Genomic DNA, 25576 nt, shown 5'->3' on the forward strand with positions numbered 1-25576 from the left:
TTGACTATTTACAAAGAATAAATAAGGATTTATAAATAAATGACAGGTAATGTTTTAAAAAATAAAATTTTAATTTAGTTTTAAAATTGCTGTGATAGTTACGATTAAATGCAAGATCCAGGTATGCTAAAAATTTAATTAAAAAACAGTAAGGATGCCATCCCAAGAACAGATGGGAAACTGTCCATTTCTTTAATCATCTCCTCTCCCAACTGATTCCACATGGGGAAACAAACAAGTCACATATCATATTAATGCAAAACACCAACATGAGCAGTGCTAGAAACCTTGCCCAGAGCTGGGATTTCAATGGAAAGACAATAGATTTAATGGGAAACTTGGAATAATAACTAAACTAGCAATTTCAAGAAAAAACACACAGTAAAATGCATGTATTTCAGTAATAGCTCAAATTTTTCATTAATATTTTAATGTCAGATCACTTTCAACTGGGATGCTTTAGGAACTGAAAAAAATTATCATGCTCTTTCTGTGAAATGAAAGACTTTGCCTTAATTTTGTAGTGTCTGTTCTTCATTTATCTAAATTCTGTATAAAAGCTTCTTTTCCAAAATACCACATTGGCAGACTGGGACCTGGGTTCCAAAGACAAACACTACAAATAACTCTTTGAAACAAACAACAACCAAATAGCTCCTACAGATGGGCACAGAAATATTTTGCTCTGACGTGGGAATAATAGCACATATCTATGGATGGTTTATGAGCTCAGGCATTCTCTTCTGGTGCAGCTGTGGAATTCGATGCACCCTCACCTACATCCTTCCCCAAAAGCAATTTTCTCAGCAATCTAGAAAACATTGGTTTCTATCCCCCAGGCTTTATAGACTGAAATTAAAGCTTGGAACTTCTTAATTAATGTGTAACACTAGTCTTCAATTTAAATATACTACTGGGATGACAAGCAACAGGAGTGTCTTGGAGGTCATTTCCAGGCAGGTATTCATCCCTTAGAAGCATTTTCAGGGATGACTTATTTCCAATGGATAAAGGTTTACTAGATATATTCCCCCAAGCTGTAGAGGCTGTTTGGAATCTTATAGTCTTCCGAATTTGGATAACTCTAATGTGAGGCATAGCAAATGCATCAGGCTCCAATTCTGTTGGCAATAAATCTCCCTCAGAATTCCCATTGTATTTAGTTATGCCTGCTGTGTTGGGTGTGAGGAAACTCATGGGATAGGAGATTTCAAAGTTAAGTAAAGCCAACAGTGAAATAGTACTAAACTTTTATCCAATCAGGACACATGGATCAATTTCAGATTAATCTTAAAAGACATTTCTTCTATTAGGACATTACTGTTATTATTCTTACAGTTTAAAAGAATCATAATTTGATGTATCCAAGCTTTTGGGGGAGAAAATTCCTTATATTTGTGGCATACATATATATACTATTATATATGTATATAATTTTCCCCATTATCCTATCTAAACTTGTAGAAATTATTAAAGGAAAATTTTCTTACCACTGTTAAAGACCATAAGGAAGACTTTATTCAAGGGACTACTGCAGTGAGGTTTTGCAGTAGGGGATAGAGTTGGGGCTCAATTTTGAATACAACAAGGAAAAGTGGGGATTTACAGCCAAGGAGCAGGGTTGGGTCTATGGGTAGAAAACTACTAAGAGGAAACAGCAGGGCTAAAGGCTAAACTGACTTGACAGGATCCCTGCTGAAGACAGGCCAGAATGATCAGCTATCAAGGGTGAGGGATGAGGTAATAGATCAGATATGGGTGGGGGATTTTCACTAAACTGACCCAGCAGGATTTTTGCTAAAACTTGACCAAGGGGCCAAGGACAGAGTTCAAGGTGGGACCTCAGAGGGAAGAGGGCTCAGAGGAGGCTGACTCGGGTTTGGGCAAGGTGAGAGTCTTTCTCAAACTACAATTTAAAAATATTACCTGGAAGGCAAAACTGACCAGAAAAGAATCTCATTAAATATTCACCTCTCAAAACAATATAAAGGTGTGAATTACCCTAAATGTTGGTTCTGTCACCACCACCGACAAAACTTGAATGCTTGCTGCGGGTCAGGACCTATACCAGTTCTGGGATTAAAAGATGAATAAGACCCATTCTGTCCCTGTCTGGGTAGCCCATACAATGTAGCAATTAAAACTGGCCATTAGAGTAGGACCTTCCATAGGTTTCTTTAAGAGACAAACAGGAAGAAAAAAATTCCCTTTCAATCAAGCCTCTTTCCTTCTCTTTCTGCTTGTCCAAGAACCCCTTGCTCAGTCCACTAGCTTCCCTGCTTCGCCCCTCCGCACCCCACTCCTCCTAACTTAGCGCTCTTGAGGGTCCGCACCGCCGTCTCCGGGACTTCGAAGCCCACTGCGCTTGCGCATATCCAGGTCTTACCCGCCAGCAGGGGGCAAGTCACGATTTTCTGTCCTCCTCGGCTGGGCTCTGGCGCCCTTCTTCTCCCAGCCTTTCCCTTAGCTCTGGCCTGGAGGCGCTTCCTTAGCAACGGGTCGCCCTTGGCAACAGGAGGACGCGGGCGGGAGGACTGGGTTTCCCGCGCGTTCCTGACACCTGCCTCCGGTGGGAGGCGCGGGCCGAGCCATGTCGGAGATCCTGTGCCAGTGGCTCAACCAGGAGTTGAAGGTGTCCCAGACCGTGAGTGAGTGTCACAGCCTGGGGAGAGCGGGCCGGGGGCGAGCGGGGCGCGGAGCCTGGAGCGCGGCGCGCTGATGGAAGGTGGCGGGGCAGGCGCTAGCCGCCCGCTCCGGCTCACCTCAGCCGCTGCAGGGCTTCTCCCGCCTCCGCTCTGCCGCTCAGCGTTATCCATCAGCACGGTGGTCCCAATCCCGCAGGTTCTGACCTACCGTGGTGCTCAGCCATCAGAGGCTTCAGGAGGGCTCCCTTGCTCCTTTGGAAAGAGGAATTTTCTGGCCTCTATCGTCTGGCCCTGACATTGCTCCTTTCACGCTCAAGCGTGGTGTGCTACTAAGCCAACGAAATATGAGGCCTGAAAGCCAGCTATCGCGCTACTAAATGTGTGCCCCTGGACAAGTTACAATACCCTCTCCTTCTTCCAGTGTGTTTCCTCCAGTATAAAATAGATCCAGTCATACTTGCCATACCTAACTGCCTCGCAGGAGAGGAGGGTGTGTGAAATGAGTTAATGCAGAATATGTTAACTTTTACAAATTTCAGCAGTCTTAGCTCAAATGTACACATTAGCTGCTTCTGACCACTTTTCACTCTTCCCAAAGCTGACCTTCTTCACTAACCTGATTTTACCCGAGCCATGAAGTTGCCGCCCCAAGTTTCTAAATCTCACAACCACAGAGGCAGTTTTACATGTTGGCACCTTCTGTGACAGCCAAAATTCCAGAATAGCACTACACCCCATTCAACTTCTTTCTGTTGTCTCTTAAGCAGTTCATTTTCCAGCTGGTACGGTTTTTGCTCAAAGCAAGAGGTTTTCAGACCGAATCATTTCATCCTTGCATAATGCCAACTTGCTACCAGAGGGGCAATAGTGCCAACTCAACCTTAAGTCTTAAGTCATCCACAGAATTTGCTAGATCAGTAGTGTTTCTGCAGCCACACAGTATTTGTTATCAGCGTTTAAGATCTTTAACTTTGGAGCTTCTCCAGTTGCCTTTCTTGAGGCATAAAACCCGGAGTTTTTCTTTGCCAAACCACCACCGGCACAAGCCCTGGGAACCGCAGTAATTTTTTTCCCCAGGATTCTATGATCATCCCATGTGTCTCTGACTGTTCCTCACCTAAAATACGATGCTGATCTCAGGATGGCGTTTAGCATTTTTCTTTTCATATTTCTTTCTCACCATAGGAGCCAAAATGTAATAACATGCCCTTAAGATATACTCTTCCAAAGAAAAGCAGTTACAAATTGCTGAGTTCAATTTGGTTTATTTACTTGATTAATAAAAACCGCACCCTTTGCTCAAGTCCCTAAGACTCTGTTGTATATTGAAACACTTTTGAGAAAAGTAAATAAAATTCATAAGAAATATATAAAAACAGTAGTATGCCATTCTAATTGTAATCATTTTGGGAATTTTGGCTTTGAGAGGAGGAGGAAGAATTACTTCATTCCGTGAATATTAAAAGACTGGAGAATTTTTAAGTAAGAATTTAAATAACATAAACTATAAATGGAAAATCCCCAGTGTTTGCTTTCCCGAAGCATAACGCTGGAAGCTGTTAGCAGAGACAGCTGCAGTATTCTGCATCCTATTCACTAGCAATACATATTCATTTTTTGATCCCAATTGCTAAGAGGAGCCTAAAAAGAGAGAGACAATCCCCTAAGTAACCAAATTCCATATTGTAAAAGGCTTTTCTGACTGTAGGGCACACATTCAACTGTGTTTGGAAACAAACAAGATACGATTTGTGCACCTAAGAAGCGCACTGCCAGTTGATTTCTGTCATTAGATAAGCCATCCTATGGTGTACAATGGAAGGCTTAGAATGGTTTAGAGGAACTCTCATGGAGGGACTGTAAGTGGGTACAACCTCTGGGGAAAGTAATTGGGCAATTGCTGGATAAGGGTCCTGTTAAGAGCAAGGATTTGGAGGCCAGACTGTTTAGGTTGAAATCACTTATTCACACTTACTAGCTAGTGACCTTGGGCAATTTATTTACCTAAATTTTACGATAATCAAAATAGGGGTAATAATAATATTGCACTGAGTTGTGTCAAGACTAAATGAGATAATAAATGTAAAACATTTAGAATAGTCACTGAGACATAGTAAATGCCAAATCTTACTTTACAGAAACTATCATACAAAAATAAAATCACCAATATGTAAGGACATTTGAACGGGGATGTTTATTGCTACATGGATTGTAGGGCCAAAAAGAAAAAAAAAAATGGAAACAGTTTGAATACCCTTCAGTAGCAGAATACTTGGGTAGATAATGCAATGGACTGTTATGCAGTTGTTAGAACAAATGAGTTAGTTGCTATAACTTTTGACCTAAAGAATGCTCAAGTAAAACACAAAAGTTATAGCTTATTGTAACCAGTATAATTTCATTGTTGCATGAGGATGTGTGAGAGAAAAGTGCGGAGAGGCATATACTGGGCTGTTGACATACACGGGACTCTTCATTTTGTGGTTTGTGTAAGCATAGAGAGAAGTGTGGAAGGATATAAACCAGTGTGTTGGTATTGGTTACCCTGGGAAAGATTGCTGGCTTTTTTTTTATACATCTGTGTTATTTGGCTTTTTGCTTGTATTGCCTTTATAACTTGAAAGGAAAATACAATATAGCCTTACAAATATAAAATCAAAGAAGTAGATCAAACATCACATGACAAAATAGGAGAAAAAGAGGTTTAATATTTTGGTTGAAATATAGTAAGTATCTTAAAGTATTGGAGGGTTACATAAGAGTTATTTTCTCTAATAAAGTTTATAAATGGAAGAAGAAGAATAATTAAAGTTATCCCTTCTTGAGCACTTAGGTACTTACACCAGACGCTGTGCTAAGCCTTTTACATAGGTTTTCTTTTATAATCTTTAAAAAAGCTCTAAGAGGCATTGTCCCAGTTGTACAGATGAGTAAAAGAGGCTGAGTGAGCTTGGTAATTTGTTCAGGGTCACCCATCTAGTAGGTCCTAGAACTAGAATTTGAAGCTACATCTTTGACTAGTGCTCTTAGGCACTGTATTATATATTAGAGTTTATGCTTAGGGAATATATTTTTTTAAAAATTTACCCTCCCAAATGTATTCATTTGAGCTCCTTTTAATGAGGATTATTGTTCAATTTGAAATCACAAGCAGTACAGAAATTCAACCACCCAGGCATGTTGTAACTTCACAGGGGATAACCTAATTCCTACATGCTTAAATGGCAAAGGTGGATTTATTGGTGTTTTTAAAAAGTGGTTCAGTCCATATGTTGCTTGCTGGGACAAAGAAAACAGAATGAGAATGCCAAGTGAATGCACTGCTGTCATTGGAGGGGTAGCTAAAGCCGATTGATTTCTGGATTATTCTGAAAGGTAGAAGTCAATTTGGGTAAAGCATCTCATGTTGAATTTTGCGTTGTCTGGACTACCCTGAATATCAGCAGTAAGAAAATGAATTTCAATGATCCTCAATTGAGAATGGTCTCCCTCCACTTAATGAGGTTTCTGGGAGTCACCAGAGGCTTGATTAGTGTCAACACCTGAAGATTCAGATCTATGTTACTAAAGCTAAGGATCTCCAGTGAGTTAAGTTTAACTAAACCGTTTGTCCTGGAAAATAATGCTTAGACGTATATGTTAATGAAATGTCTTAAAATACAAAAAGTTGTTCAACACAAAATCACATCTGAAATTCAAGCAATTATTTTTATAACAAAAATAAGCAATATAAAATAATGTTACTAAGAGATCTGCTGTAAAATTCTTTACAAACTCTCAGTTATTTTCAAGAATAAGCATTGCCTCTGTTTTACAAAACGCCTGTGAATACACTGTAAGAGGAAACTGGCATCAGAATGTCAGAACTAAACATTCTCCACAAATGAGTAGAAGCATTTGAATTCCATGTACTGAACAGATCAGATTCTTTGTAAAAATGGATGTGTAAGACAGTCCATATTATTTTCGATTCTGGATGGAGCTATATTGAAAATTGTAAATACCTTATTATGCATACTTTTATTGTTTCAATAGTCTTAAACATTTTTATCAATAGTAACAAGGAACCAATAAAGAGAAAACTGAGTTAAGAAAGTTTAGTATCCCTAAGTCTTGATTTTGTAGTAGCCAGATTATAAATAATGATCTCTAGTCCCAATTTTATACCCTGAGAAGTAATAGTAATAATTGCTATATATTTGGGAGGGTATCTAATGAGATTGCAAATGGAAAATATCTACCACAGTGCCTATCATCTATACTAGAGCTAGATACTCAAATATTATTTCAACCACTTTTCTGCCTCTCACTTTAGAAGTATGTCTATTATAGTGTCTGTCACGTAATAGGCACTTAGTAAATAATTGTTTATTACATGAGAATGTATGAGTGAGACAAAAGTAGGGTAAAGTATTGTTTTTGACTGAACCTTATGGATTTGTTCATCTCGAAAAGGTCACCCTGGGTGCTTTGATCCTCACCTTCGTGATTTCAAAAGCTCTGCTTTTTTACTTAAAGCAACTTCTTAGGAATTGTCACATGCTAACAGAAGTTACATTCTGCTGATTTTATCAGCTACAGTACCAATTCATCATGTGGAAAAGGACAGCAGAATAACGTATACTGGCAATGGAACGTAATGCAAGTCTTGGTGGGCTGGTACACTCAGGAGGAGACCAAATTTACAGATCGGATTGCTCCTTGACAGTTAGAAATTAGACATTACCAAAAGAATCCTCAAATCAAGCTAATATTTGATGTGTTTTACTTTTCTGCTCTAGAGATATTTTATCTAGATATCAGTGAGTGGTTAGATTCGATTAGATTAAGTTAGATTAGATTAATGTCAGATTCCCTCCTCCTTCTCTTCCCCCAGTGCTTGAGGGAATCATACTGTTCAATGATATTTTCCAGTGTTACTACTACTACAAAATCTTCTAAAATTATGATATTTGTGTATTTTTTTTCCATTGCAGCATATCTCTATTCTGAATAAGTTTAACTAATACATTTCAAGATTATCATTTACATGATGCGTAAAAAATTTAAATAGGTAAATTATTGTGAGTTTTGAGAGATGGCCTATATTCCTTGTTAACTGGTTTTTTTTTTATAAGTGGGTTTCCATAGGTGGCTAATTTTGTCCTTTTGTATTAAATCTCAGTAGTTTTTGTTTTAGAGAGTGGTATTTTCTACTGATGTCCCAAATTTTAGGGACATCCTTAATTTGGACCCCCTTGTGCACTGACTAACTAACCCCTTATGCACTAACTATACTTAATCTGGATTCCCTTGTACACTAACTAAAGGTCTTATGTCCACACTTTTTCAAAAGTACCAAATTTTATTTTAAGAAAAAAATAGAGATATCAAAAAATCCTATTGAATATTTATTATATACCATATTTTATAATGTATTGTAATGACCTTTTATTAGCCTGTGACCTTACCATATCATAGAGACATAAAATTTTGGATCTGAAAAAGAATCTTAGACATCATTTAATTCTTCTTTGGCACATGAGGAAATCAAATCAGATATGTGTAGAGATTTGTTTAGGGTTATACAACTAGGTAGTGGAAAGTTAGTAGCAGATTCTGAGTGCGCTGACTTTTAGTTCATTCCTCTTTCCCCCAGGTATTATTAAACCACACATTTTCTCATACTTTAGCCTTTCAGGGTCATTAGGAAATACATGGTTTGTCATGTAATGTAACTAATTATTTGATATTTCCTGGTTAGTTCAGCATCATTTTCCTTGATTGAAATTTGGCCTCTGTTGACTAGAAATTGAGACAGCAAATCTAATAACAGAAGACTGTTGTATAAATCAATGTCAAAATTTTAAGATATGAAGTTCCAAGGATGCCACCCAAAATTTTAACCATTAAAGAAGGTTATATAATATAGCAATTGAGATTTTTGTTTCAGATAGTAAATCTTGAGAATTATGATGAAGTCTTCAAAGGAGAAAATTATAAAAATTGATCATCCTATTCTGGTACTGGAAGAAAAGAAATTGTCAATGTCCTCCAGCCAAAGAGCACAGGATATACCTGTAGTTGAACAAAATTGAGTTTACTGACTTGTTGCGACACATACCATGAGGAACTGTGGGGCATCTCAGGAAGAGGATGTTAGAAAGCCCTTATAGCATTTGGGTTTGTGTTAGGGGTTTCTTGGGGAGGGCTCAAGGAAGCAGCGCTTTGCTCTGAATTGGATCCTGTAAAGGGAGCATAGACAACTCTATGATTGGATATCTTAATAAAACTTATCTAGGAAGTGGGGAGAGCAAAGCAAGGAAAAAGAAAAAGCAGCCGCCACTCATATCAGTCAGAATAGGGGGATAATATTTGATCATTTTTTGTGTTTTGGCCAATACTGTTTCGGGCTGAGTTCAGACATGATTACAGAGAGATTTTGTTTTTGTCTTAATCCATCAGGGTCACTGAGTAGCCTTGTCTGGTGTTGGTGTGATGTGAAATTGATTATGTTCAGCGGGAGGAGGCTGAGGTCTAGCTGTGAGTGCTGGGCCAACTCCTAGGAACACCAGGGCCTAATTGGGCCAGGCCACTACCCAGCCACCAGCAGCTGCTTTTCTCTCTCTCTCAAGTGAAAGTAAATTTGCTTGGCTTTTAAAATGTGGTTGATAACCTAGGCTAGGTCTTTGATCTTCTAGTGAAGGAGGAGCAAAGGACACTTAGCATAGAATGTGTAGGTCTATAGCCCCTTGTCTACAATCCCCAAATCCCCAAATCTCTTTAGTCATTTGGTGGCAAAACTTGACCAGAAATGCTGTGAGGCTACGTTTTGTCTTTATTTCTCCCACTCAAATGGTTTGCTGTAAAAATCAACTATGTTTGATTACATGTGCTTCCCCAGACTGGCGAGAGTGTTATAGCTTATCTGGCCCCAAGAGTAGGCCTGTATCTGAATTTAAGGATAGGGTCAAATATTTGTTCTCTGAGTACTGAGTTACCTTTAAATAAAGATGTTTGTACTGTAGTCATTGAGGATCTATTACTGAGCTTAACAATTGTGTAATTGATATAACCTGTTGTCTTAGATTAGGAGGCAGTAATAATAACAATAAAATGATCACTGAGCACTTACTGTATGCCAGGAATTATGCTACGCACTTTACATGCAATTATCTCATTTTATTCTCAAACCAACTCTCAGGAGGTAGAACCCATCACTCTCTCTCTTTTAAAGACAGGACACTGAGGCTGTGTAACTATCCAAAGTCCCGGGGCTTATAAATGGTCAAAGAGTCAAACTAGAGAATATTTCTCCAGAGCCTGTGCTCTCCTCATTACCATTTGGAATGTAGAAGGCTTATCTTCTTTTGTGCTTTGTCCAGCTGGCTCAGGTGGAGAAACACATAGACCATTTTGCCCTCTGTCCCAGCCTAAGGTAGACAAAGGCCCACATTAAAGATTTCAGCAAATGAAAACATTAGTGATGGGGATCAGATCTGAGGCTTGGAAGACGGGAGGCATGGCTGAGTGGCTGCTGAACAACGTTTCCCAGATGTAGATCATTTTAGAGCTCAGGGTGAAGAACGTCACTGGGCTCCCATGGTTCATGTATTTCTTATATTCTGCATTGCTCCTTATCCTAGAATCAACCCACCTCTTCTTTCCTGTAGATAATTCCAGTTGTGAGTGCAAATTAACTTATAGAGGTGGCCGTCATGAAGTTAGTCATAGTATTCTGGAACACTTACTGGGAAGGAAAATTTGATAAACTAAAGGGAAAAAAATAATCTTTCCTTTGAGTTTTCTTTTTTCCTTACTGTTTCCCTCCCCTCTCCTCTCTCCATTTCACTTTCTCTCTCTGGCTTCTTATCTTCCTTTCCATACTTTTTAATCTACATATTCCTGGCTTATCTGCTTTTTCTTCATCTGATTTCTTGCATGTATTCTTCTTTTTTCTCCTCTTTCATTTTTTCTATGTGTTTTCTCTCTGTTACTTTTGCCGTTTGCTATAGCTCTTCACTCATTATTCTCTTCTGTGTTCCTCTGGCGCAAAAAAAAAAAAAAAAAAAATCTGAAAGTGTCTAATACACACAGAGCTGCAGACACATGCTTTCATACTTATTTATAGTAAACTACTTGACAGTGAAATAATGTGTTTACTGTTCTTCTTTGACCTTTATATCCAAAATGCCCCTATTTTAGCCATATCAGAATTGCCTTATTAATAAGTCCTGCCACTTCAAAGGAAGTGAATTATGATTTTATTTTTCTAGTGACTTTTTGTAGCAAAGAGTTTGCTACAGACCATTTTCCTGATAAATTGAGAGTGATGGACTAGGATACAGTTATTCCCCAGTTATTCACAGGCTAGATTTCAGGTCTTCAGTCAACAGGAACAATAGGCAAAGTGCAAAATCCAGTGAGAGTGGGGGAACGAGACCACCCAAATGCGACATAGCAGTAGCCCCTGAGTACAAAATAATAGTCTTTAGATTTTTAGTAGGAATCCATAGTCTGACAATGACTGTATGTCCAATGGCACTTCAGAAAGCTAAGAATAGGGACGGGCTATAGAAGAGAGAAAGGAAAGAAGCAGAAAGGAGAAAGCAACAGACAGAAGAGGTGCAAGGCACAGCCAGAGCAGCCCAGATGGCACAGTGAGGACGGTGGTGGCAGGTGAAAACCAGGGAACAGCGTAGGAGGCCAGCAGTGGTGAGTCTCTGAGGAAAGGAGAAATCTGCAGTGACTCAGCAGGAGGAGATGGCACACCTCTGCCTTTTGGGGGCAGAAGGAGCTATTTGGATTTCAGTTGCTTCCAAGACAACTGCTGTATGATGCCAGAAGGCAGTCAATAGATTCTAGTGCTAGATAGCTTAGGGGCTCACCCCAAGTAAACAGAATCAGTGGGAATAGTTGACATCTTTTTAAACTACTTTATAATTATATTGATTTAACCTAAGAATGGGGGTATTATTGAGTATCAAATACTTTGAGAACAGATATTAGGAAAGCTTTGGGCAAAATTGTGGGCTGGTGTCAAATATGCAAGAGTCTTATGATAATGTGAAGTCTTCTGAGTAAGGTCTCTGTACAGTGGCCTTTATGGAGCAACTCAACTCACCTCCCTGCAACCGCGCACCAAGCATCAGTTCTACAAATCATGAAGAAATTAGTTTTTCTTCATTTTCAGGTAGCCATCTTATTAATAGTCAAATAGATAAAAGAGGATAATTCAGTATGAATGAGTTTGTGATACTGTGATAAGATATAATATTTTATAGATATTTAGTATTGCTATTGCCTAAAGGACTCTGATAGAAATACATTGAAGATTTTTGGATGATTTTGAAGTCATTTGAGAGATGATGGCTTTGATGGCTTTGTCCTGTTATATTTATTTATACATATTTATTTTATGTATCGATTTTGTATATCATTCTTGAACACCATGTAACCCTATATCCTTCACTTCATAAGAAAAATACAAGGGACCCCAAACTAAGGACATTTTTTTTTTTTTTTTTTTTTACAGATTATTTTTTTTAATTAATTTATTTATTTTTGGCTGTGTTGGGTCTCCGTCTCTGCGCGAGGGCTTTCTCCAGCTGCGGCAAGCGGGGGCCACTCTTCATCGCGGTGCGCGGGCCTCTCACTGTCGCGGCCTCTCTTGTTGCGGAGCACAGGCTCCAGACGCGCAGGCTCAGCAATTGTGGCCCACGGGCGGGGCCAGTTGCTCTGCGGCATGTGGGATCCTCCCAGACCAGGGCTCGAACCCGTGTCCCCTGCACTGGCAGGCAGACTCTCAACCACTGCGCCACCAGGGAAGCCCCAGGACATTTTTAAAGAAAGCAAATTCTGTTTAACACTTAATTTCTTTTTCTGCACTCATCATTATGTGCACACTATGTAGCAGACATGGTACCAAGGAATTCTCATACATTACCTCTAATCTTTAAAATAGCTCTCCAAGATAGATATAGATATGATGAGGGGACAGAAACTCAGGAAGCTTAAGCAGCTTGGAAGAGGTTGCACAGCTAGTAAAAGGCAGAGCCAAGATTCCTGCCTAGATATCTCTGGCTCCAAAGTCTGTCTTCCTCTGGGCTTCTCCATCATTGCTCAGAACACCAACTAGACTGGAGTAAACCCTGGAGCCAACAAGGAAAACCTTGATTATGTTCAGTAGGCTTTATTTAAGAAGGTGCAGATGATTTCTGTAAAATTTCCATTGCAAAATGGTTAAAATTAAGTTTTGAGGTTTAAAGAAGTTGGATTGTACCTTACCCGGCCAGAATATGATATCATCATCCACAGGTTTTACTGATAACTAAGATATTAGAGTATAATTTTATAAAATATATTGAGGGTTTGTTTTTAGATCTAAGGTTATATGTTTTATTGGTTGTGTTTTGTTTGGTTTGATCAAAAGTTGTCTTTTCCTTCAAAATGTCATATGTTATCAAGTACTGATCTACATTTATTCAGGGGTCTTTATACGATGTCTACTGTTAAACTTCAATATTTTCATTTGGTTATTACAAGATGTTTTTAGAAGTATTTTCATGGCATTTTGAGTTCAAGTTAAATTATGAAGTTTTACTCTATGTGTATATAATGAAAATATATAAGCTCTATGTACAACATTATATTTACCTTTTTTAATCTCTGCATTCTAAAATTCAGGTCCCAAGTCATTTGCAAAGGCATTTTCCAATGGCTATCTAATTGGAGAAGTTTTGCACAAGTTTGCACTTCAGGATGATTTTGCAGAATTTTCAGAAAGCAGGTTAGTGAGATTATTCCTTACTTTAAAAAAGGTCAATTCCTTTGGCATTTGGATGGTTTTAGCCCAAAGTTAACATTAAAGAATCATTTATCACAAGATTCCCCTAAACCAGACAAGCATCCATTGGTATGGAAATTGCTGCTTCCTCACATATACATACTTCATTGTCCCAGCAGTACAAAGGAGAGAAAGTTATAAGGTTGCAGCAAGCCCTTATCTCTAGATGGGCCCCATTTTAATATCTTCTGTATTCCTGCAGTCCTGTGTTTTATCAAATTTGTGAAGCTTTCACCTATCATTTCCCCAAAAGTTCTTTCTGCCCATTTCTCTCTCTCTTCTCCTTCTGGGACTCCCACTATGTGTATGTTGGTATACTTGACAGTATCCCCCAGGTCTCTGAGGCTTTGTTGATTTTTAAAAATAAACTTCTTATTTTGAACAGTTTTAGATTTATAGAAAAATTGCAAAGATAGTACAGAGAGTTCCCATATTGTTCACATCCAGTTTCCCCTACTGCTACCATCTTATATTCATATGGTACATTTTGTACCAAATATTTGTTATAATTTTTATCTAATGTCTTTTTTGTTCCAGTATCTCACCAGGATACCACATTATATTTTATAGCCATGTCTCCTTAGACTCTTCTTGGCTGAGATACTTTCTCAGACTTTCCTTGTTTTTGATAATCTTTACAGTTTAGAAAAATTAAAAACTGGTCAGGTATTTTGTACATTGTTCCTCTGTTGGAATTTGTCTGATATTTTTTCTCATGATTAGAATGAGTTTATGTGTTTTGAGATTCTGTTCATTTTTCTTCATTCTTTTTCCTTTCTGTTTCTCCTATGAATAATTTCAGTTGATCTATCTATGAGTGTACCAATTCTTTCTTCTGACAACTCAAATCTGTTGAGCTATTCTAGCCAATTTTTACATTTCAGTTATTGTACTTTTCAACCTTAGAATTCCACTTGGTTCTTATTTTTATAATTTCGATTTCCTTATTCTATTTTTGTTGAGATGTTGTTCTCATACTTTCTTTTTTAATGGTTAAAAAATGGATTGTTTTAGTTCTTTTAACATTTATAATAGCTGACTTAAGGTCTCTGTCTAATAAATTCAACATCTGGGCTTCCTCAGAGAGTTTCTATTGACCTTTTTTCCACCAGTCTGGAGCCCTAACATAAACTGCTTTGATCGACAAACATGTCATGTGTTTTTGTTATGCCTTGCAACTTTGCATATTAACATTCGTCCTTCACTTCCACCATGAGAAACTTTTACACATCCTTAAGATCCAACTAAAAATCCACCCCTTCTCTAAACTGTGTTTGGTCCCCTAGCAGATTTAATTTTCTTTTCCTCTTTTTTTTTTCTCTTTGTTTTAATAACACTTTGGACATCCCTTTTTTATCACATTAAGTTATAATCGTTTATTTATATGTTAGTTCTTATCAGAGTTACTGCCACGTGAAGGAGCCCAAATAATGTTTAATAATGAATATATGAATGTTTACTCCTTAACTAGATTGCAAAGTTGCTCAAAGTTGCGTAGTATGTTTATTCTCTATGCTCCAGGCATTGTCCCTGGACCATAGCAGGCACGCAATAATGTTTCTCTATTAAATAAATGAATGATTTCAGAAAGTATATCTGGTTCGGTACAGAAAACTTAAAGAACCATACTGATCAGATCATGCATGCAGTATTTCACGTGTACTAAGTTGGCTCTTGTTAGCCAGGCCGTGGAGGCCTTTGTGTGAAATGGAAATAGAGACCCCATATGGATGGAGGTAACCGTGAAGACACAGGTCTTAGTGAACAGAGAGACCTCTGTGCAAAGAAAAAGAAGCCCCTTTTTGGATGAAACAACTTCATGCCAGGTATTGCCCCGCCCCTGCACAGGTGTGTGCCTGAGTATTATCATGTGTAACAGTCCTGCCTTTCACTCACTGCAAAGGACTCACTTTCTGTTCCACTGAGTCATTACTTTTCTTAACATGGGGAGAGGGACCTACTTGTCCTGACAACCAAATACTATCCATCTTTAGTTCCTGGAACAACCCACATTTTTTCCAGGGCACATGGTATTTTAAAGAAGGCAAGAATTAGTAAATCTGTGGATCTGACCTTTGTAATAGTGTATTTAGTGGGGAAAAGGACCCTTCTTTGTAAAGCCTGTTTTTTAGACAGCTAGCTAGTGCCAGAGCTCATGATTTGGGGATTTTTGTGTAATATTTTCTAGGGTCTTTAGTCTAAAATGTTAACAGTAAACTAAATCTATGTTGCTAATAATTTGAAGTTATTTGCTTTGGGAATTACTTAATCCTAAGAATAACTCATCTAACTCTGAAAGAATTCTGTTTTGGGATATCTTTAGTCCATCTCAGAGGGTGAAAAATGAGCAGATTAGTTAAAAGAATAAAAAGTAAAGGAACATGGATATCCCTTGGGAGGGCAGCTTCTATTTACCTTGTGAGAGGTATTCCCTCACCAGGTGTCAAGGAGGAGAGGAGATTGGTAATCCCTTGGCAAATAAGGACTGCAAGTAGAGGGGGAGAAGACTTTTCCCAGAATGCATTCCTTATCCCCTCAGGGGTCATCATTTACATCATATGCTATGTCTTCAGAGCAAAGATGTCCCAGTGGATTCTCTGGGTTCAAAAACAACTGTTGATTATCATGTTATACTGATTGAGTATATACTGTAACAAGAATGGACTCCACCAATTTACACACCAGTTATATTCCCAAAATTTTGGTTGGAAATTTAGAGTATATATTAAAAGCTTCCAGAGGGAAATACTGTTACACCTGGACACTTCGGCCAGACCATAAAAGCCATCTTAAAGCCTACTGTGTCACTGAACCCTAGTGTTAGCAGGCTACACTGCATTCTGGGGGTTGTGTAATACAAGAAAGAGGAAGGGAAGTGTTCTTCACTTTTATTGGGTGCAGGGCTAAATTTTGATAAAATTTGGAAATGAATAGTGTTTGTTTTTGGATTCTCCCTCCCGAATTATGGTGCCTCTAACCTCTGAAGCCCAAGGTTATGACCCAGGCAAAATCTCTGAAAAGTGGCTCTCAGGCCATATCTTTCCAAGTAAGTGTAGTGGACAAGGCATACAGGACTCCTAGGATAGGAAGGACATGAAAGGCTGAACTGAGATGGAAGATCAAAAGGGGATGCCAGGTGCCCGTCCAAGGAATGTGAACACAGGTCTTTGATTTGACCATCCTCTGTCACAATAAGACTCTTCAAAACATGGTCTGCTGTACCCTAATCATTTTAGTCCAGTGTTTGTTATCTCAAACTGTAAGGTCATTTGTGGGGGAACAAATTACAAAACTGGACATGACATGAGAAGACCTAAAACAATGTTTTACCCTTTTTGTTGATAAGATTACCTTGTAGCATTCCTTATCTCTTCTTATCCCCTCTAAGATATATTCCTCTGTATCAATTTAAAATATTTCATTCAAAGTTTGGTTGATGTGGTATGCCATACTAAATATACTTAACCAAATAGAGGAAATAGGACGATAAGTTACACCACAGAACTGGAAAAGGAATTCAGTGTCTTGTGTCACTACATTTTTTGACATTGGCCTTTCCATGATACTGGCTCCTTATTTATATTTAGAAATCATTCCTATATTTCCCCAGATCCACCTCCTTGGCAGCTAACAGGCACTTTTAGACTAGATTTTAGGAGGTTCACAAATACCCGCAAATGGTATACACATTTTGTGTATATGCATGAATGTGTGTTTTCTTTCCTGTGGAAAAGGTTTCATAGCTCTCCTCAGATTTCCAAAGGATGGTATATGTGATTAAAAAAAAAAGGTTTAGAACCACTGCTTGAGAGCTATCTCTTGAGAAATAATATACTAGGAACCGTATATAAAGTTTAAGAAGTGCTAATTGGGCTTTCCTGGTAGCTCAGTGGTTAAGAATCTGCTTGCCAGTGCAGGGGACACGGGTTCGATCCCTGGTCCGGGAGGATCCCACATACCGCGGAGCAACTAAGCCCGTGCTCCATAACTACTGAGCCTGCGCTCCAGGGTCCATGAGCCACAACTACTGAGCCCACGTGCAGCAACTACTGAAGCTTGCATGCCTAGAGCCTGTGCTCCGCAGCAAGAGAAGCCCACGCACCGCAATGAAGAGTAGCCCCTGCTCGCTGCAACTAGAGAAAGCCCGCACGCAGCAACGAAGACCCAATGCAGCCAAAAATAAAATAATTAATTAAATAAATTTCAAAAAGAAGTGCTAAGTGATCTCTTTCAGCTTCCAAACATTCAGTTGAGGTCATTAAAGGTCATTGTATCTTCCCCAAATAATATTATAGTCCAAAATGAAGTTATTGAGTGAGTAACCCTATATTAGAAATTCCGCCAACTCCCTCTGTTCTAAAGTATCATCTTTTTTCAGGGAGAGGATGTGACTTTGACTTATATTTAAGTATATTCAGTGTATTTTTTCCATCAAAGAATGTCACTGAGTTTTTGGAAGTTAAAGTAAGGAGAAAATAGACCAGTGGTTAAAATTGACATTTGCATGCAGTTTGATCACAGAGAGGCACAAAAGTTGAAAATGCATCAACACCTTTTGCTTTCTTTCTGCCACTGGATTCATAGGCTTGTTGACAGCCCTAGGTCATTTGAGACCTCTATTACAACAGTTACATCAATTTATCACTACTTGTTATTCATCTGTTTTCCCACTATGAACTGCTAAAGGGCAGGGTGTCTTATCTTTGTAAGATTTTAATAAATTTATAAAAAATTATTAAATTAAATAAATTATTGGTATAGTTGAGAGAGTAAATTAATAAACGAATTAATGAGTTTCTTCTAGAATGTGAGCCTAATTTGATAATAGGTGATTCAATAATACATATATTTTAGAAAGTCTTTAGCGATTCTTGAAGAAGTAATATGAAGTGTACAGTGAAGATTACATAACTAATTTAGTTGTATAGCTAATGTTATTTAATTAAATATTTCTAATAATGCCTGAGGGGATTATTGTGAGAGTTGTCACTGCAACTGAAAATAAGGTTATTTTCAGGTTCTAGTAATGACATCACTTAAAGAAATGGACATTTAAATTGCAATTTTGTCTTCTGAGTAAAATATTTTTCAAAACGATAGTTAAGTTTTTCCATTTAGAAGAAGGCCTTTAGTTATGTTTTTGTACTGGCTTCTTGCAGAAATTCTAGCATCTATTTAAGTAGAAGAGTATATGAAATTAATGGGTTTTAGTTTAGCCATTCAAGAGAAATAAATGCATGGAGTTAGGACAATACACCAAATCTCAATGTATCTACCTGATTAAGTGGTTTTAGAGAGGATTGATATATTTAAAAGAACATGGGATAATTCATAATATGGGATCATGGTAATACCTCTGATATTTGTTGTTTTAATTCAGTGTCTAATTATGTAAAATATTTTAATGCCTAGGATTTCAAGTGCCAAACTTAATAATTTTTCTCGCTTGGAGCCCACACTTCACCTTCTGGGTGTGCAGTTTGATCAGAATGTGGCCCACAGTATCATCACAGAAAAGCCTGGGGCAGCCACGAAACTCTTATATCAGTTGTACATTGCTCTCCAGAGAAAAAAGAAAGGTGTGCTGACTGGAGTGGAAATGCAAACCATGCAACCCCTGACAAATACAAAAGTTCAAAACGTGAAAAACGAGACTTTCCGAGATGTAAGTACATAAAGAAACATTATAAGCATATCACAATATAAAGCTTGGTAAAGGGACACAGCAGTGATGTTGCATTCTCAAAGAAGCCCCATCGAGCATATATGTCCCTGATGTATGCTACTGGCCATATTTGGGTTTTATTTTATATTAATATTTTCAATTCATTTATCCATTTTTGATGCCTGTCTCCATCTTATCCACCAATTGCCAATAACTTATCAGTCGTTTGCTCCTAATTCCCAGTGCTTTCTATGCCTGCTCCTCTCATTCCATTTCTACCCCATCCTATCTGCTCAGACCTCCTGCTGAGCTACTGCAGTAAACTACTAACGCGGCTTCCGATCTTCAGGCTTTCTACTGGAGGTTAATCAACCGCTAGGTGAATCTGCCCTCAATTCCACTTTTGTTGGTTTCTTCTGCTCAGAAACCTGCTAATTTACAAATAATCTTGTCACCAAATTAGACGAGCATCCAAGTTCTTTCACTAAAGAGTCTCATTCTGTCTTTCTAACTTTATTTCTTCATAACCCTCAGCATAAAGTCTTTCTTCTACATTGATTGGCAGCCTGTCCTTGAATAGGACTTGTATATTTCTGCTCCTCCCTCTCTACCACCCAAGCTCACCCTTCTCCTCTCTCCGCTTCCCCCAAACTTTCCTCCGTCTACTCTGTGCAACCTTCCCAGTATACATGGACTCTTTCTGCGGAGCTCATAGGGCACAGGTAACTGTTACTCTTTGGTGTTAACCTCCTCTTGCTGATAGTATTGACTCACTTTCATTATTTATCTGTCATATGGCCTCACAAGATTTTTAGTTCCTCAAGTTCAAGAAATATGCCTAGTACAATGCTTTCAACATTGCAAATACTCATGAAGTGTCTCTTGATTATTTGATACAACTCTTTAGTTGACAAATCTCTGTAGTTCCTGTGCTGTTTCCTTATGATAAGTGAAGGCCATTAACTTTTCCAGGTCTGTAGGATAATGGGGAGTACTGTACTGATGTAATGCATAAAAATAAATGAAAATAATTAAATTTTAAATTTTAATTTATGAAGCAACAATGACAATAAATGTGAGAGCTACTTCCACTTTTAGATTGTCTACTCTTGGTGGACATCCTTATGAGTCTGGTAGCAGAATGAACTCAGCACCCACAGAGAGCTAGAAATTAGATTAGGCTGAAAGTCAATAACTTAGTATCTCATCCTGCTTCCTTCACGTGCAAGCTGGTTAACTTTGGGTCAGTCCCTGGAACAGTCTCAGTCTCACTTTATCCAACTGTAAAAACAAGGATGTTTATCTCTACCTGCCTGAGAGTTAGGTTTTTTGGTAACTTCAAGAAAAACAGTATATAAGAAAATCCTTTGTAAAGTATAAAACAGTCAGTGTAAACAAGTGCTACAAGTGCTGTGGAGCTGAGTCCAAACAAAAAACCATTGGGTTTAATGTTGGCCACGGTGGCCTTCCAAAGTCAATTACTCATTTATTGAACAAAGATCTGTTGGGCTTCTACTTTATGTCAGGCACCAACACAGTGAGTAGTACAGGAAAACCCCCAATTCTCTTAGAGCTTACATTTTAGGGAGAGAAAAATGTTTCAGCAGAGTGGTGTGGATTGCAGTGGAGATGAGGAAGAATGGAGCATAGACTATTCTTTCAAGACATGTGGAGATAAAGGAGAAGAGAGAATAACAGTAGCTGCAGGAGAGAAGTTCAACAGAAGTGTGAGATTGTTTGTTCATTTTATGGACATGGAGACTGGAACAACTTGGCAGTTGAGAAAAAGAATCAGTGGCAGGTGATGAGTGGTGTGAGGACCCAAGTGGAAGGAGACCCTCTGGTGAAGAAAAGAGGAAGAATGAATCAATGGTTCAGATGAAGGAGGAGACATCTTATGAAAAAAGTAGACATGCCTTTTTCTTTGATATAGGTGGAGGATGCAGGTGTCTATTACATGTTAATATCAATAATGATGAAAATTTATTGAACATACATAGTGAGATACCAGGCCCTGTTCCAGGTGCTTTATGTATATTATCTCATTTGACCTTCACAACCATCTTATGAGATAGGTACTTTTATTATTCCCATTTTACAGATGATAAAACTGAGAGAGCTTAGGTAACTTGCTCAACTTCATGAAACTAGTAGGTAGTAGAGCTAAGCCTCAAACCTAGACACTCTGACTCCACACGTTTAACAGCAGGCTATTTGATGGTTCAATGGATATTTCCTGGGCTGGGGGGAAATAGAATTAAGTTGAACAAAAAAAAAAAAAAATATATATATATATATGTTGCAGTGGGGTGGTAGGATGTTGAAGGACCTTACATGTTCGTTGCCACTGTGAAGATGGAGGCCAGGACATTTTTAACAGTGAAAAGAGCAGGGGTGTGTGTAAGTGCTTAAAGACAGCTCACAGGACCTTAACTGATCTTCTGAGTAAGTGTCAGTATCTACTGAGGCAGTTTTAGAAAAGAAGGACCAAGAATGGTTTGAGCAATGGTACCCTTTTAAAAAAGTTTTTTAGTAAGTCATCAGCTTCTAAGTAGATTACTTTCGAATATAAAAGTTTTAGTTAAATACGTTAGCCATTGCTCTGTGTCCCACTTCACAATCATCACTGAGAGTTCATTTTCTTTTACTATTGTACCCTCATTGCCAGTGGCCTGGAAGTTTTCATTATTTCTTCACTTTTTACTAGGAAGTGGCTTAAGTAATGGACAGAATCTAGCTTCTTATATTATCTCTTTTATGTTGAAATTGGTTTTATAAATTATTTTTATGAAAATGTATTTGTAAGGATACAAATACCATTCATTGAAAATTAAACTCAGGGCAAAAAGTTTAACTATAAAAAGTATATATGAGACTTTTGTAAGAAGGCATTCAAATCATGCATTTTTATTGTCCTTACATCAATTAAGGGTGTGAGTGATTGGTATGGGACTTGAATTTGCTTTAGCCATCAACAGTAGTAATTCACAGAAATTTTATTTTGAAGGCAAATTTTATGTGTGCTTATAATGACAATATACTCTTTTTTCTCTAATAATGGAATCTTCTTGAAATGCTTTCTTCATTTGGAGACATAGAAACCTGATACCACGTCAAACTGATTTCAATCTGATGCAGGTTACACTTAGGTTTCAAGAAAAATATAAGCACACGAACGAAGATCTTGTCCACATGCATATTGAGAAACTTGAAAAATTTCAAAAACTCCAGGAAGAACAAAGATCTTTTAAAATCTAAAAGGTTTTATAGAACAATTTTTCCAGAAACTCATTAGTGCATAGTATATTGTTTGCCACTTATGTCTATATTACGCATTACATAAGCATGCATCCAGCCCGAGCTGCCAGCTCCCGGTACATGACTCATGCTCTGCCTGCTCTCACCTTTCTCTCCCTCACTTTTCCCCTTTCTCTGTCTCCACCGTTGCTGATGGTCACATCTCCCTGCGACTAAGAACTAGAACTGCCATTCTTTGGAACAGTGGGACAACTTGACCTCTTTTTATGCTGTCTGGTAGAAATGAATGCTTCAGATGCTTTCGTGATATGGGGGAGGGTTGCTACCCAGAATGAAAATACACACATTTGATCGGCATAATTTGGGGATTCCAAAATTGTGTTTCAATATCATACTTTTCAAAATAAGTTATATTGACACTTGCTTCCTAACATTACACAGTTGTAACACCCAGTCCATTGGTTAATTGCTGAGTTCCGAAAATTTCAATGGAAAATTTGTATATCTGTGTACCTGTGAGTGTATAACATTGCATATTATTCTGATGTACTGAATAACTAAACTAATGTGTATGGGATATTTAGCAACGCTTGAGCAGAAGACGACAAAATGAAATAATGGCTAAAATCCAAGCAGCTATCATACAGATTCCTAAACCCGCATCAAACCGTATTCTGAAAGCACTTGACACTCAAAAAATGTTGAAGAAGAAAAAAGAGGCAGAGGTAAGTGATAACCTTTTAATAATGTGTTGTGTTTATCTTAACGAAAGGATGATCTTTCCCTAAAACATATAGAGAGACTTCCCTGAACTCCCTACTTCCTTTTCAAATTACTTCTGGTATTGTCCCTTCTCATTTAAAACTCCTCCACCATATGCATATCCAATCCATTTTATAGTTATTTGTTCAGAAACAGAGAATGTAGCTTTAGGACAGGGATGGCAAATTCTATTAAATGACAGAACCTGTGTTCCTCCTGTGTTGTGGATTCTGTGGTGACTAACAAACTAACAAACTATGCCAGAGTGGGTGCTGTTGTAATGGGTCATGATACCCCTGGGTACAACAGGGGCCAGTCCAGGTACCCATACCATGCATGTGCCATTCCTACTATTTGCTTTTCCTCAGTACCCTCCTCCCCATGCTACACTGTCTTTCTATGAATCCTAGAAATGTTAAGCAACTTGCTTGCTCTCATCATATTTAAATTTAAGATACTTACACTATTGATATTTTACTAGACCATACCAGCTGTCAATCATTACAATAGGATGCAATCTCATTATATTTCACAAGGGAACAATACTACATTTTGATACTAATTCCTGCAATCTACACTGCATACTGCTATAATGATTGTTAGGGATATCCTCTCCCTTAAGAAAAAAGATTAATAACTACCACTTATTGATCATCTGCTATATGCCAGGCTGTGGGTTGAGCACTTCACATCATCTTTAATTCGTAAATAATTCTCTAAGTAGGGTATTATTTTCCCCATTTTTTAGTTAAGGAAAATGAGACTCAGAAAACTGACATATTTTACCCAAGTACACAAGGCTGTTAAAGCAGAGATTGAGAGGTCTCTCTGATTTCTAAATCCATTGCATTTTATATTAATTCACATTTTTTTAGTATTAAAAAATCCTATAGTTAGATTCTAAAAAGTACTACCCACAGAGGCTTTTTTCCTGACCCCATTTTAGTAAAAGTATTTAATTCTCCTGTTTCCCTGAGTTGATTAAAGCTTATTAATAAGGATTTGCAGGAGGCAGAGGATCAGCTAAAATTAATTTTCAGAGAGCAAATTAATAGTGTAGGTAAGGTTGCACAACCTTAAATGTTTAAAACATTCAAGATGATTTTAAAGAAATATTTATGTCCAAAAACATGCTTATTCTCATTTAAAAGAATTGTAATTAACAATGCACTTCCTGACTGTTTGATAATCTTTATTCTCATTAAATGCCCTTTGATGTACTGTCAGAGCTAGACTTGTGAACTGAATGATTCGGGTTAGGCAATTTTCACCTTCTTTTAGATATATTTAGCCTAGTCTAAAAGTAACAAATCAGAATAGAAAAATATTCTAGAATGTAGCTTTTCAGATCTCGCTTCCCAATTAGATTGAATTAGTAATGCATGTCACTTTATAAGTTTGAATGAATGTGGTAAATGAAAATGTTCAATTTTTTTTAGAGGTGAAAAACTGATAATGAATTTCCTTTAAAGGATGTGGCCAATGAGATTAAGAAGTTTGAAGCATTAATAAAAAAGGATCTCCAAGCAAAAGAAAGGTGGGGTGCAAATTATCTCAGTAATCACAAAACTACATTTCGTTCTACTTTAACTTTTGAATATTTAGAAATAGTTTACCTAAAATAGCTGTTCCAAAGATGTTTTCACCTTGTAGAATCTTAATTAAGAGCATATATTAAGGAAGATAAATGAGCTAATATTCAGATTAGTTGTTCATTAACAATTTTTGTAAAGATCAAAAGGGAAAGTGGCTATTATGAGATGTGAGGTTAATTTATTTGTCTACGTTTTACTTACCCTTGTAAGTTCACACATATTTTTTAAACACTCATTAACATTTTTTCAAGTTACTATTAATTTACATTTGTCACAAAAAAGCCATTATTAGACGCTAGTTTGGTTGCTGTCATGTTGCATCCTCAGCATTTAGCACAGGGACCAGCAGTAAAAAGTTGTTGAATGAGTCTGTTGACTGAATGTCACTAAAACAGTTCAATGAGTTCTTTAGAGAAAGTGCCTGGTTAATGGGCTTCTTCTTCCTAAAGATAAAGATCTTCTCCCCTTTTGTTTCCTATTACGGGTCATTGACTCACGGAAAATAATTGATTAGAGAGTACACATATAAGAACAGCTTGAATTTCTCTGCATTTTTTTCATGGAAACTATCTAAACTCTACTCATTTATGTTTTATAGAATAGGAAATAAATCTCTTAAAGAAGAAAAATATACATGAATTATATACTTCAGTTCCATATTAATATTTTTGAGGAGAGGGAATAGAGTCAAATGAGGAGGAATAAGAATAAGCTAGAAGGAGAAGTGGTGAGGAAGTCAAGTGTGAAAGGAAAGTGAAGCAGAATGAAGAATGTATACATTAATTGCCTTTCCCCCTTCCCTCTGCAGAAACTCCTGATGCCCTCC

At 37.6% G+C, this 25576-nt stretch overlaps 1 protein-coding gene across 1 annotated transcript in view; it reads left to right on the forward strand.

The window, feature by feature from the left end:
* The first annotated feature begins 2519 nt into the window (after nt 1-2519).
* The window catches only part of SPEF2 (sperm flagellar 2), a 174163-nt gene continuing 151106 nt past the window's right edge, over nt 2520-25576 (forward strand). Inside the window, exons 1-5 of the mRNA XM_059916221.1 lie at nt 2520-2648; nt 13311-13413; nt 18883-19135; nt 22978-23118; nt 24628-24692. Coding sequence (XP_059772204.1) covers nt 2591-2648; nt 13311-13413; nt 18883-19135; nt 22978-23118; nt 24628-24692 — 620 coding nt within the window. The 5' untranslated portion in view covers nt 2520-2590. The remainder of the gene's footprint in view (nt 2649-13310; nt 13414-18882; nt 19136-22977; nt 23119-24627; nt 24693-25576) is intronic.

This window comes from Balaenoptera ricei, chromosome 3 (genome assembly GCF_028023285.1).
Source record: "Balaenoptera ricei isolate mBalRic1 chromosome 3, mBalRic1.hap2, whole genome shotgun sequence".
Classification (NCBI taxonomy): domain Eukaryota; kingdom Metazoa; phylum Chordata; class Mammalia; order Artiodactyla; family Balaenopteridae; genus Balaenoptera; species Balaenoptera ricei.